The sequence below is a fragment of the Corvus brachyrhynchos genome, unplaced genomic scaffold (genome assembly GCF_000691975.1).
Source record: "Corvus brachyrhynchos isolate BGI_N302 unplaced genomic scaffold, ASM69197v1 scaffold50, whole genome shotgun sequence".
NCBI classification, from domain to species: Eukaryota; Metazoa; Chordata; class Aves; order Passeriformes; family Corvidae; genus Corvus; species Corvus brachyrhynchos.
This window is the reverse complement of record NW_008235964.1, coordinates 1,302,846-1,316,965: the sequence shown is the minus strand read 5'-3', so window position 1 is coordinate 1,316,965 and position 14,120 is coordinate 1,302,846. Positions and strand designations below refer to the sequence as shown.

The following is a 14,120-nucleotide window of genomic DNA, read 5'->3' as shown; positions in this document are numbered from 1 at the left end:
GTCAATGTAATACATCAAACAAAAAAAAATCAGTGGGAATAAGAATCACAGTACTATAACTGGAGCATTTTGTGGTTTCATTGGAAATAATTCTTAAGAAAGCTCCTGTTTCATAACTAGATGGTTTGGGGAATAACAGGAACATGTGCAGTAATGCCAGGGAAAAATGTACAAGAGATCAAGAAAAAGTAACCATGTTGCATTTCTGCATTCTATTAAGACAGCTTTCCCAGAAAGTACCTGAAATACCAGACTAAATAATAATTTTGGCTTTATAATTTGGAAGATGGATCAGCTGAAAATCAGAAATCAAGATCCAAGTAAAAACAAAATGGTCCCAACCACTTGTTTTTAATGAAATTCAGTAGTAAGCAGCATCATTTCAAACACAGCTCTCCTTAGAAGCAGAAGTATCTGAGCAACTCATCATCTGTGCTGGGAAAGGCCCCCAGCTGAGGTTTCTTTTTCCCTTGACAGGTATTGAACCACTGCATTTTCACATAAAAGCAGTTAGGATCAGCTACACCATATATATGATGACTTGGACATATTCTACATGTTTCAAATGCAGTGTGAACCACTTCACAGGTGCTGAGTCCTTTCAGAGGCTTAAGAAAAACTCAGACCCTGGAGAATGTAGCTGCTACCTGCCAGACACCAAGGTTGGCTGTCTGAAATCTCTTTGCCTTCAAGTGTTTTACATTTTACATTCTAGTTTGATTCTGTGAAAGAAAATGTCAGTACATGCTGACCTAAAAATGCTCGATCTACCACTTATCATTCATGAAATCTGACCTCCAATACCAAGAGGAGATAGGTATACTACCAAGATTATTGCAGTCCTACTGAGTTAAATGTAACTGTCTTGCATTTTCTAACCAATTAGATCCCCCCCAACCACTCAAATCACAACTAATTAAGTTTTTTCAGAACTGATAATATTTAAGTACCTAAAAAAAAGTGTTTGAAAAGTTGCCTAGAGCATACTAATGTACCTACAAGGTAATTTCATAAGTTTTCAAATGGACCATAAAACCTGAAGATCTTAATAGAATTCCACTTACTGTTGTATTTAGAGAGATATCAAACTGTTCTATTATGCCTATTTAGGATCTGAGGGACTCCCTTACAATCAAGGAGAAATAATACAGATTTCAATGATTTTTTGCTCAGACACTGTAGGATCTGTACAGGAAAAAAACCCACAGCACACCTTCCTAATTTTCAAGCATTATTTCAGGCAACAAATTATTATTTTTTAAATTAGAAACAGTTCAAAGAGTTTACTTTTACCAAAGTTTAAAGGAATTCCAAAAAATACATTTTGGTGCTTTTACAGGGTTTTTTCCCTGCCAAGGGGTTTTTTTTGTTGGAATGTGAAGCAAAAATAAGGATTTAAGACTCAATTTCAGCTTGATGAAATGTTTTCAAGCTTTAGTCATTAATAAATTAGCTAATTTGCAATTCAATACCTTCAATTTCAGTTGAATTTTAAGTTGCATTTTTACAGCACAAGTACACTTAATGTAGCTCCTTTCAGACTTTTCATACAGAAATGTGAAGTCATATTTACCTAATTTTACATGGTAAGCCTCAAACATCAGAATTATAAACCTGGATAAAGAGTAATCAGTTGTAATCAACATTTTTCTTTTTACTGTTAAATTATACAATCACCTGTTTATTTTTTTCTCAAAGAAACCTGAATATTCTCATACAAGGTTTTCCCAGTCATACCTTATGGATGATCTAATTAGGTTTTTGGAATAGAACGTGCTTCAGGAAATTTGAAATAAAGTCTTTATGCAGTTTTTTGAGAGTGCTCATAGTGGTTTTCTTTCTTTAAGCTGACATCTAAATCATTTTCTGTATTAATTTACATAATATTTCTATTTTGTAATGAACTATATTGCAAAACTAATTGTCAAAAATTATTGTTTTGTTCTTTGAGTTCCTTTACCCTTTCCATTGAATAAGAAAATCAAGGTATCAGATCAGATTAGGTCAGAGCAAAGTACAACCCAGTTCAGCGTCTTCCTGAAAACAGTTGATACCACGTGCTTCAGAAGTTGTTTAGAAAACCTTGGAAAATCTGGAATAATTTGATTACACAACTATATTTTTTACCTAAGTACCTCAAGAGATTGGTTGATTTAATTAAAGAAATTTAGGAAATATTTTGTTTACCTCTATTTTCTCTTCCTGTGTTACCCAATACTTAGAGAAAACAGGGCTTTATCTATTTGCCCTTGTCACTTTTTAAACAACTGAAGTGAAGCTCTCTGACAAACCATTTCAAATTTGGGTCCAAGCCATCTAAAAGATGTTCTACTGTGAGAAAACCCACTTCCATCAGTTCATCTTTTTAACAGTAAATTATTTACAATTGTTCATAATGTTTCTTATGGTCTTGGAAAAATCAAATTTGCATACATCTATCTAGAAAGTACTTTGAAGTAACAAGTGACTAAAGAAATTCTGCTTGCTGCAGTACCCAGTTTCACAGGCAGAAAAATGTGCTGTCTGTAATCCTCTTTGCTGCTGAGAACTGTGGCTTGCAAACAACCCACATCCCACCCCTGAGAGTCACTGACAGCTGATATCTGTTCACCTGACTTTCAGCAGAACAAACCCTGACTGGGTAAATTTCACCTTGGGCCCTGAATCTTTGCTATGTTTTACATCAACACAGCATCCCATGGAGTGGCCAGGCTGGCATAATATTCCTGGAGACCCACATTTCAGGAATGGGACTGAAGGTTAAAATTGCTACAAATAAACACAAAGTGTTTTAATACACTTTTTGGAACCCAATGGCAGGGAAAATTGGCCATAAGGACACAGCTTTATTTAACTTGTGTTTCAAGATGACCCTCACTTTGATTTCACTAGATTTTTTTCACTACAATCACATCAAACTGCTAGTCTGCAAGTTTCAACCCACAGTAATCTGCACAATAGGAAATGGAATTAGAGTAGAGTCACTATCAAACAACACAGTTCAGTAGTTATGCAAAAGGCTTTCCCACACTGTACTAAGGTGTTTTTCTGGAATGCCCATTATGTGAGCCCAAACAGATATTGTTCCTTAAAAACATCAGACGAAAATGTCCTGATTTTTGTTTTATGAGATGTGGCCCAGCATGCCTAACATAGGCCTGTAGCATCTGAATTTTAGGTTGTTAGTGAGACAGTTCCCCTAAAAGAAATACCTAAGCTTCCTACACAGTGAGTGGAGATGGGAGGGTGCATTTGATGACTTCCACTAGTAAGACAAATTGATCTCAGTTTAGGCACCAAAGGATTCACATTTGTCTGGTTTCTTTGTAAATGTGCTGTACAGAAGCCAGTCCTTGAAAAAAAAAGACAAGAACCAGAGCAATACAGGCACATATCTTTGATGGTCCAAGCTGAAATTCAAGTCCCTCTCATCAGTCACTGCAAGCAGCTATGCAAAGGGGGCAGGCACAGTGTCCGTGGGTCTCTCTGCTTGTGCTATTTGCCTGTGTATCAGGTATATGATCTACAGAATGTCTATCTCTTACAATCCCAGACAGACTGCCTTAGTTTGACTAATGATATAGCTTTATCCTTGAACATCTTGGAAGCAGTAACTAAACCCATCTTCTCTCCAGCATTGCCCAAACCAGAAAAGACACAGACCTCTGCCTCTGCCAGTCTGTATTTGGAATACTGACACAGGAAACATACCTGCATCTTCTGAGAAATACACATCCACTTGATTTTAATACAGTATCTTAAAAATAGAGAAAGAAGGAATTAAACTCTTCTATGGAGATGAATGAGCCTTAAAAGTACTCGCAGTGTCAGAATATAGCAGAAGAAGAGTAAGTATTCAAGAGTAAGATGGGAACACTGGGACCACATGGATGGGTGGTATCTGTCAATGCCAGAGGAAGAGCTACAAAGCACCTGTGATGTGTGTGATCCCAGAGGACAGCAGAGAGCTGCATAGTGCCAGCAGGAACTAAGAAAGCTTTGTGGGCACTGTGATGACAACGCTGCCTGCTGCTGTTCCTGCTGTGCTCAGAGAAACAGGGCTTCAGGCACATTCTCTGGAACCATGGAGGTTCCAAGAAGCACCTGGATATTCTTTCTAACAGGCACCATTCATCAAGGTCCTGAAAAGTAACTTCTGCCAAAAGCTGTGCATCTGAAAATTACTAAATGCATAGCTCCACATAAGTACTCTAAAATAGCTAGTAGTACTTCCTAATGTGATTTTAGTGGAAGCTAGTTATGACACCAATGACATTTATCAGTGATGTTCCACAACTTGTGTTATAAACCATCTGATGAATGTTATTCTCATGACCTTTGTGATGGTTCTTCACTTCATTAACTGGAACATCTAGTGACTGTATTTGCCTCTTCCCTCTGATTGAAGCATCTAGTTTATTTTTCTTGTTTTCATAAATCAGACTTACCTGTTTAAGAATTAAAAAACCCCCTCCCAATAGAGATGTTTTGATAAAAATATTTTTTTGCTATTTAGAATCCAAGTTCCTGGTGCAATGTGTATGATATGCCTTTTCTAGCAAAATTGATTTTCATCAATAATTAATTGTTCAGGTTATTTTCAGAGTTTTTGATCATAAAGAAGGTATAAACTATAGTAGTTTATGTGGCACATAACAAGGCTAAATGCAGGAGTGAAAAAAATCAGTAGCTGGTATTATATAAGGTGCCATATTTTACTGAACATAATATGTTTACATTTAATGATTCTTTCCCATAGCTTTATAAAATTTGTAAGTGCACCTTAAGTGTCCCCTTCTGCTTTAGATTAAATAAAAGAGATCCTAAAAGCTCAGTCTTTACAGATGCTCAACTACTTCCTAGATGCAAATTACTCTCTAACTCTCTCTTTTAAGTGCTTATTTTTATTGCAGGGAAATTAAGTATACAGCAATTACATTACGGGAAGAAACATTACAAACTCATATTACCTGGTTTATCTCATTGAAACTGATATTCTTAGGTATAAAAGAAGTTTTCTAATCAAGTATCCTTGTAAAACCCCAGTTATATAATTCTGACACCATAAGATTAAACTAAAACTCCTTAAACTTATGTTCTGTATTTTCCAAAGCAGGGAGAAGCATTATTTTCTAAGTGTGTTTCAACCACCACAAAAAAGAGATTTAGTAAATAAAGTTGTGCACAGTGTTATAGTAACCAGCTCTCAAGAAATTTCCAAGTCAATTGTTTATACTGCAAGTATCTCTACTTCCCCTTCTTTCTGTAAGTGCCACATGAGCACTGAAATGATTCTCATTCCTTCTGAAAATTCTTACTTCTTTCTCATATCTTAGGAAAAGGCCAAACTAAACTCTCAGAACAACTCAATTCCTGCCATACCAAGAATGGAACTGAGACCACTGTCAGTGGGACAGCATATGAAATGGCTGAACCAGTGTGAGAAAGATTTCTGCCTTTCTTTTTTTCTTTCTCACAGATATTAGGTTATTTCCAACATATAAAATGATACACTTTGGCAGGGTGTCCTTTCTACTAACTTAATTTCCTTTAAAAAAGTAATTTAAAAATATTTTAAGACTTTTTTTTAATATATTCAATGTCCATTGCCACACTTGAGAACAATCCTATACCTTTGATTATTACCTACGTAAAAGAAGTACAAGACAGAACAAAATACATGGATGAGAGGAGCACAACTATGCAAGTTAAGATTTACAGCTGATAGGTGGTATTTAGGGGGTTGTTTAGATTAGGACCTTTGTAAAGAGCTTTAGGGCAAAGCTTACAACCAAACAATGGCACTGCCTGCTATTTTATGCACATTGATAAAGCCAGTTTCTGCTGGGACAGAGAAACCTGAGCCCATAGCCCAGGGAATATGCTGAGAGCAAGCTCTCTTCTCTTCTGACCCAGCAGAATAAGCATGGACAGCAAAATAAATCATGAAGACTAATACTCAGAGAACAGGGTAAAGTTCATTCTTTGTTTTTTCCAATGCAGTAACAAATTAAAGTAGCCAAACTGCAAAATGGAAGTGCAGAATGGAAAGATTATTACTGTTCAGTTAAGACCTGATCCACAGTTTTTTGAGAATTTTTCCTTCCCTTTTTGTGTTCCTTTTAATTTTGTTTCATCATTTTCCAGCTTCACCATGCTATCTACTTTCTACCAGAAGTGTAATTATCAGAGGGAATCAAGAAAAGATGCTCAGTCTTCACTATCTCTGCTTCATAGGGATTGAAAAATCTCTTTTCATTGTGTTGACCCAATCAATGTTTCAATTTTAGCTGTCTAAACAGCAAGCAGTGCTCACTACAGTATTTTAAAATCCAGGAAGACCTGGTGCCTACTGTCCTTCCCACCAATAAAGGACCAGCCAGTGACCGATTAAAGATCAGTCAGTGTTACACTTGTGCTCATCTGTAACTCAGGGATAAGAGGGAAGTGTGACAAGAGTAGGGAGAATTATAGTGACTCACTGCTTCTGTTCTGGTTTTCCAGCTGTTTAGGTGCCCATGACCATTCCAGTCACGCTGTATTTTCCAAGCAAGATGCAAAGCACGTCTGCACTATGGCAAGAGATAGCTTTGATAAGATGGACAGCCATTACACCTGTACTGCCTTTGCAGAAGACCTTCTGAAACAGTCTGGCCTTGTTTTTCAGCACTTGGTGCTATTCAAAGTAGCCCAAAAATGTATTAAACAACTTCCAGAAAAATTGTTAACATTTTCTTTATAAACCTTTCATGGACTGATCAGTACTGCAGTTGCTTCCCACTGTCCTTCTGAGAGGACTTGAAAGAAATCATGTGTTTCCAATGCCAGTAAATAACATGCTTTAAGATGACAAGGACTTAAAAACTTGAAAACCTATGATTGAAAACTTATGATCTGAAAACACATGAAGGGACACATCCCCAGGGCATGGCTGGAGTGAAACAGATTCTGGAAGCTATCTAGTTGGCACCTTTAACTGGAGGAATGAGGAAGATACCTGTATTCAAAGATGTCATTGCCCAGAACTCAGGAAAATCTTTAAAGATTAAACAATGATTATAATATTCCAACAGCCTCTACCCAGTGCTGCTTATGGCCAGATTTGTCTTATTTATATTAGACAACCAAAGTAAGTTAATTGTCTCCCCACACTGGCCATCTCCTCTCTAGTTTTCTCGTTAGCCGTATTTACATTCTCCTCAGAGAAGGAACTGTAGATAGTATAAATACTCTTTTTCTCCAGTTAATGCAGACTGTATGCATGAAGGATTGCTTACACACCATGAACATGTTGGCTGTCTTTCAGCTTCCATTTGCAGCCTTCCCTAGACTCAAAATTGCTACTGAGGGCTCTTGTATTTCTTAGTCTCTCATATTTCAGTGTCATTTCTGGGTGGTAAACTGATTGGTGTTTTGTAGCAGACTTTCACCTAACAATGCAGCTTCCCTCTTTAACATCATATATAACTCCTTATGCCTTTATCATCATTTTCCTTTTGATTAACTGCCTGTTCTGGAAATAATGAAGAGCTGTGCTAACCATACTTGGATGCGTACAGATGAGTCCCACTGAGCCCTGACTTTTTCTTCTCTGCCTTTGCAGAATCTCTCAGTATACATTCTTCCATTATGAAGCCTGGGCCTTTGGGATGCTTGAAGTGAACCAGGTCAGAAGCCAAAGTCCACACCATGGGTGACAGCTGTAGAGCATTCTGGTTAAGGCAGGATTCTGTCAGGGCTTCCTGGGTCTGCCTCCTTCTTCTGTGAACTGAAGGTGGGGAGATAGGCTGCTCTCTGATGGAGGTAATCCAAATAGCTCTTTTCTCCTTTTCCCTATCATATTTTGCTTTGGGTGGAAATCACTTTGTGCGGGTTTAGATGTGGCCCTCTTTTGCCAGCATGTGGCTTGGCACACCCTCTTCATCTCGCATGTCAGTTTGGTGCAGAAGGCTGTTTGGTGACAAGCAGTGAACATGCTCTCCCTACTGGCTCCAGATTTGTGAGAAAGTGTACTCACTGACGCTGTGGCCATGGTCTGTGGACCAAGAGGTCATAAGCTGTGCCGTCCCACGACAGTCCAAAGGAAGGCTCTAAGCCTCAATCTGAGGAATGATTCTAGCACTATTTGACCCTATATTAGGGCATTAGAGAGCGTGAGCTGTGCATCAAAAGTCTTAAAGAAGAAAATTGTGACAGTTGAATGTGTAAGAATATGTAAGACTTTATATATGAGGCGAAAAGAAACATGAATAAATAGGGATAAGAGGAAATAGGGAGACCTCAATTTTATTTCCTGAAGGCATCTGAAAGTCCTGAGATTGCAGTTTTCCAAAGATGAAAGAGAGGTCTGGCATTACCAAAGACCCACTCATTCAAAATACTCTCCTGAGGGAAACCAGCCATGTGGCCTGGGGAACTTTCAGCACAATTAAAGGCAACCAATTTGGAAAAACTGACCATCTGTTTCTTAGCAGGTGAATCAAAGTCTAAAAGGTACTGAGTACATTTAAGAACTTATTGTCAATATTTAGACTTGGATGCTGAGGACATTGGATGTGCTTTTACCTACTCTTGAAGGCAGGTGGCTCTGAGAGGACCCTCATGCTGTTTTCAGGAGCAATGTTTCCTGCATCCTGAGAAAATTAATTATTAATCTAGATCAAAACAAGTGCTGAAGGATTGGACTGAGGGGAGGGCACCATTAACTAAGATGGAACTCTCCAACAACAGTGCATTTTCTCCTCTGACCTACTTAACAGCTTTAACAGGTATCACAATCTTTCAGTATTTGTACATCCATCAGGCAGTTTTTCTTATAATATTATTGAACCAGATTCAGGATGGGGAAGTTTAAAATCTCACTGTATCACAAATATTTTTATTAAATTATAAAACACAAAATTCAACTGAATTAAATTCAATAGCACGTCTCTTTGCTAGCATGGACTCTTTATATTCTAATATTTTACAGTGAAGTTCTGTGACTCATAAGTTAGGTGGCATCCCTCCAAATTAAGCTAGAAATGTTACATTATTATATTTGCTATAAAAGAGAAACTTGAGGTTCTTTTTAGTGTTTTTCAAAATAAGAGTTTTTGTCTTTACTATATATATGATATATGTCTTCACTATGATTTTCCTGTTTTTAAGCTTGGGAAGTTATCATTTAAATGGTGCATACATATTAAAAATATACATGCACACAAAAGGGCTCAGAACAGATTAACAGAAGTCTGACCAGTGTCAGGGTAGCTGTTGAGTGGAGTATAAGCAAAGGCAGTAAGATCACCACAAATCAAGTTCACCATTAGCTTTTAGACCATGCTAGTTTGCCAGAATTTCAAGGAGACTGGAAAGGCGGGGAGTATCTTCATCTCAGTGAACATCAGATGACCTAACCATTGCAGCACAGCTTGTCTGGCTGATTGAAAACTTGTAACAAAGACACCTGTTGTTCAACAGTTCCCAGGCTCTCCACTCAGCCTATTGAAATGGTCCAACAAGAAAAGTGGAATGCTGAGGGCATCTGGCAAATTTCTAAGAGTAGGTAACACACATAAACATTTCATTTCTGCTCTTTACTCTATGTCCTGTTTCTCAAAAATGCTGGCTGAAATGCCACTCACTCAGTAGATTTTCCAGGTGGAATAAAACTGAACTGTTTCTGTCAACACAAGGGGGAGCACAGACACATCTATCAAATTGACACAGTCCTTGCACTTGATGAGCTCGGTGGAATGAGTCTTCCACCTCCAGTTTTTGTTACGCCAATGAGTGATGAATCAGAGATATTTTTGACATTTGAAAGCAATTCAAGGTGAGAGAACTGAGAAGACTGGTATTTGCCAGTCAGAACTATAAATAAAATTTTCAGCACTAAGACCCCTCCAAAGCTTTTTAATAGACAAAAATTTTATGTTATTCCCTAAGGATAGGAATGCTATCTGTGTGTCATTTCTTTATATGCAGTCATACACAGAGAAGGTAGGAGTTTGTCTTCCTTCACAACCACAATAAATCCATCCTTGTTTCTTATGTTATTAGTAGGATTTTCAGACCTGACCCAGTGTTTTTAGCATTAGAGGAATTAATTAAGTTGATGGGATTTTTCACAGTGATTCACGTTCTTAGAAAGGCTAATGAGTCAAGATATTAACTTGTAATGACATTAGTATACGTTTACTTGATGACTTGGTATATAGTCTAACTTGTGGTCACACAGCATTTCATCAGGAAAAGTGACTCATGATCACTGCACACACACAAAAAAAAAGTAATTGCATTTACAGATAATGACATAATGAGTTTTCTTTGTGTTTTCTTTCTGTGGTGTGAAAGACAGCAAATAACTCGAAAAAGAAAAGAAGGCCATCCTCTATTTTTAGAGGTAAAAATATGAGCCATGTTGGTAAGATTAGCAGCCTGGCTGGATGTACAGAGATCAGTATGAGAATGACTGAAGACCTCCATGGATTTTAGTACTTCTGAAGGGTAGAGGTTAAATGGGCACCAGCCATATTTCCACTAAGCCAACAACAACTTACACTGAAGTAGAAAAATATTCTTTGTTAATCTTGACAACCATCTAAAATGACATAAAAAGTAAACTAGATAGAAAGGCAAGACCTAAAGGTAAATGACAGTGAGAGGAAATGTTTGTCTTGTATATCATAGTCAAAATGCATTCTGCAGGAAGAATTTTTTGTCTCTGATACAACTTTTAACACATCAATACTAAAACATATTCTGAGATATTGTGTGGAAAAATTCAACAGATCAAATATAGGGATTTTGATAGAGCTGATTTATGCCAACATACCCAAGTCTAGGATACTTTAAAAAAGGTCGGATCAGAAATATCACTGAACATATGATGGGAGAATGAAACAAAGGAATAAATATTTTACTGTCATATTCATCTTCCTATAAAATAGGAATAAGCCTTCAAAATAGGAATAAGCCTTCAAAATATATTATGTGAACAGATTAAAAAGTAAATTTCTATGTCAGGTTTCTCCTGTAGTTATTGTAAATCCAAGATGTTCTTGATCACTGCTGAAAAGAACCTGTATGGTGAGTAAAGAACGCTTCTACACTTCAATTTCCAGAAAAGTTCCTAGCAAAATCAACCAAAAGACCACAGATAATTCCAAGCTGTAACTGCTCATTCTCTTTCTTGAAATGTCCAGTCTTGGGGAAATGTTGAATAACCACATTTTCCTCTTTACTTGCTTGGTACTGAAACAATGCATGTGTGATCTAGCACAGTTATGAAAGACCTGCTTATTTGTATGGAGAGAGCCAAAACAAATACTTGCTTCAAAACACACTAAATTAAGGTCAATTCTTTCATCATTCATGCACAAAAAATAACACTATTCTATCATTTGATGAGTGCGATACTACCCATTAAATATGAATATCAAAATCAAGTCTATAGCCAAAAAGAAATATATTTCTGTTTATACATAATTTCACTGACATTGGGGTTTGTGTGCTTTTTTTTTTTTTTTTTAATATCATTAAAATATTGGCAAAGAAAACACCAAGGACATAAAAAGCTGCAGGGTGAATGCAGGTGACACTGTTTTGTAATACCCACAGCATAATTAAACTATTCCTTGTAAATATATTCTTTAATCAATTTACCCAGTTTTTCTGGGTAAATTTGCAGACATTCTGTCTGCAAAGTGATTTCAATTTAATCATTACATTTTTTGCATGATTACCATTCAGAAAACTTATATGAATTGAATTCTGGCTGGGAAAGCTATTTTTCCTACTTATCTTCTTTTGTTATCTTTCCCTGTATACATGCTTTTATTTAAGAAAAAAAAAAATAGTTGAATGAATTAGAAACAAATGTATTCTATTTTTGTCCATGGGCAGACTGACATTTCAGGTGCATACAGATATGTAAAAGGGAACTAGAAAATAGCTATAAAAAGAGAAAGTTATAAAAAGGTGGCATTCATGTTAAAACAGAAATAAATTATTAGACAGAATGATCACATTGCAATAATCCTAGAAAATGTATTGATAATGAAGTGAAATTCATTCCATCTAGCTTTGGTTGCCTAAAGGATGATGTGAAGTTTAATGCAGTTTTCTTAAAGCCAATTAAATGAGGAAGACTCTTTTCAATTCTTGAAGCAGAAGTCTAAGTTAGATGAAATTATTGTTTTTCTGTGGATACCTCTTTTTCTCTGTTGCCTGTTGGGGCAGGTTGGATGGTTACCTTAAACTGGAAAACTGACATTAGGTATGATTTTAGGGAACTAAGAAAAAAGGTTAGTGCATGTATCTGGGAGACAACTGGGTATGTTTTACCTGTGCAACTAAGAAATTTCAAACATGGATACCTAGGTGATCAAGACAGGTTAAAGATCTTCAAAACAGCATGTCCATGATACAAGCTGATGATATATGACCATGCAGACAGCATGTTGGCACATATTAATGAAGACATGCCATAATAATGCTCATCATGGCAACTCTCTTTGGCCACAGAAGTCATAAAATTACTTTCTATCAGGCCTTTTCTGCTTTAAGTATTGTGGAGGTTCAGCCCTCTATCCTTGCACAAGATTGCATCCATTGTGCAAGAGAAAAATGTGTGTTACAAATAATTCTAACAAACTCCCAGCCGTCCCACGGTTCCATTTTTTAATAATGCATTTATCTTACCTTCTATAAGCTTCCCCGTCTGCTCTGCATTGCCCCCAGGCAAGATCTTGGCAATGTAAGCTCCAATTTCCCCACTGCTGCCTGGAATTTCTTTCCCACCTACAACTCGGATTCCCAGTCCATTGCCTGTGACCAAAAGAAAGCAAAAACTTTAAACAGAGATGAAGCAATGAATAATTCACTGGAAAGAAAGGAAGAGAACAAGTAATCAGAGGTTACTGAAAATGTCCCAAATAACTTCTGGCTGTGATTGTAAGATCAGGGTTATCTGCACTCAAATCTGTTGCTCTTCTAAAGACTTAACTTTGAGAAGATCTTCTTGAACAGCTACTGTATGACTGACATAACTGAGTCACTAAAAATTACATTGAAGCTAACCCTATCTTCTTCTGACAATCTACTTGCAGTATTAATAAATTGAATTAAATTGCTAGAAATCCATGTGAAGTGTGGATTCAAAGGAAAGTTTTATCATATGCCTACAACATGCATGAAATTTAGCTGAGAAATTATAATAGTTGAGCTTTTAGAATCACATAATTATGGATACATTGACAGAGATCCTCAAGCTTGCTCTTTTGCGCAGCAAAGCATGTACATTTACATGAGCCTGTACTTGGCAGATGTTACTATTTTTCTTAAATATTTGCTTTTAATTGACATCTTCTACATGAAAGGATGTGCAAATTAAGAATTGGAAAAGCATAAAATAATTCTGTGTAAAGTATCATTAAACCACATATTTTCTCCCTTTTGAAAAAGTACAGAGATAAAAACATTGTTACCACTCATTATTTTAGCTGGAGAGAAGCAGGTCACTAACCTCCCTTATGTACAAAATAATGAGAGTAAAATATAGTCTCATAAAGCCAATCTTATGCACTGCCATTCTTTTCATGCTATCTTGCTTTTTTTTTTTTTTTTAAAAACAACTTCCTATACTAGTGAAACAATTTTTTTCTTTGAAGAAAATTCCATATGAGATGATTCACACTTTGATCTGGGAATATAAAGGCTGATTTACCCAACTTTACTGTAATGTCTTAATCATTATTTTTCAATTCATTAATTTCATAAGCCAAACCTGCTGAGTGATTAGACTAATCAGATGTAGGAAAGTCACCACACCACCTCTTTGCAAAGCTTTATTTTTTTAGATTAAGGCCTTTCCTCATAATGCTATTAGTGTTTTGTAAGTCAGCCTGAGTTTGTCTCAGAAGCAAGATTACCACATTGTGTTTCTGACCAAAAAAGTTTCCACTAGTTTTTCTATCCCAGTTTAGCTAAATCTATATCCTTTTTGACTCAGCTTTCCTCATAATTAGACATTTTCCAAATATATTTTTTTGAGAAGAATGAGTTTTCAGTTTAATTGGAACAAACTGTATTAATATTTCAGGTTAATTACCTTATTTCACTGCAAATTTGAAATT

The 14,120-nt window shown here is 36.4% G+C and overlaps 1 protein-coding gene across 1 annotated transcript in view; it reads right to left on the bottom strand.

Annotated features, from left to right (window-relative positions):
* PCLO (piccolo presynaptic cytomatrix protein) overlaps positions 1–14,120 on the bottom strand; it is a 321,975-nt gene that overhangs the window by 96,741 nt on the left and 211,114 nt on the right. The window contains exon 11 of the mRNA XM_017727961.1: positions 12,688–12,813. Coding sequence (XP_017583450.1) covers positions 12,688–12,813 — 126 coding nt within the window. The remainder of the gene's footprint in view (positions 1–12,687; positions 12,814–14,120) is intronic.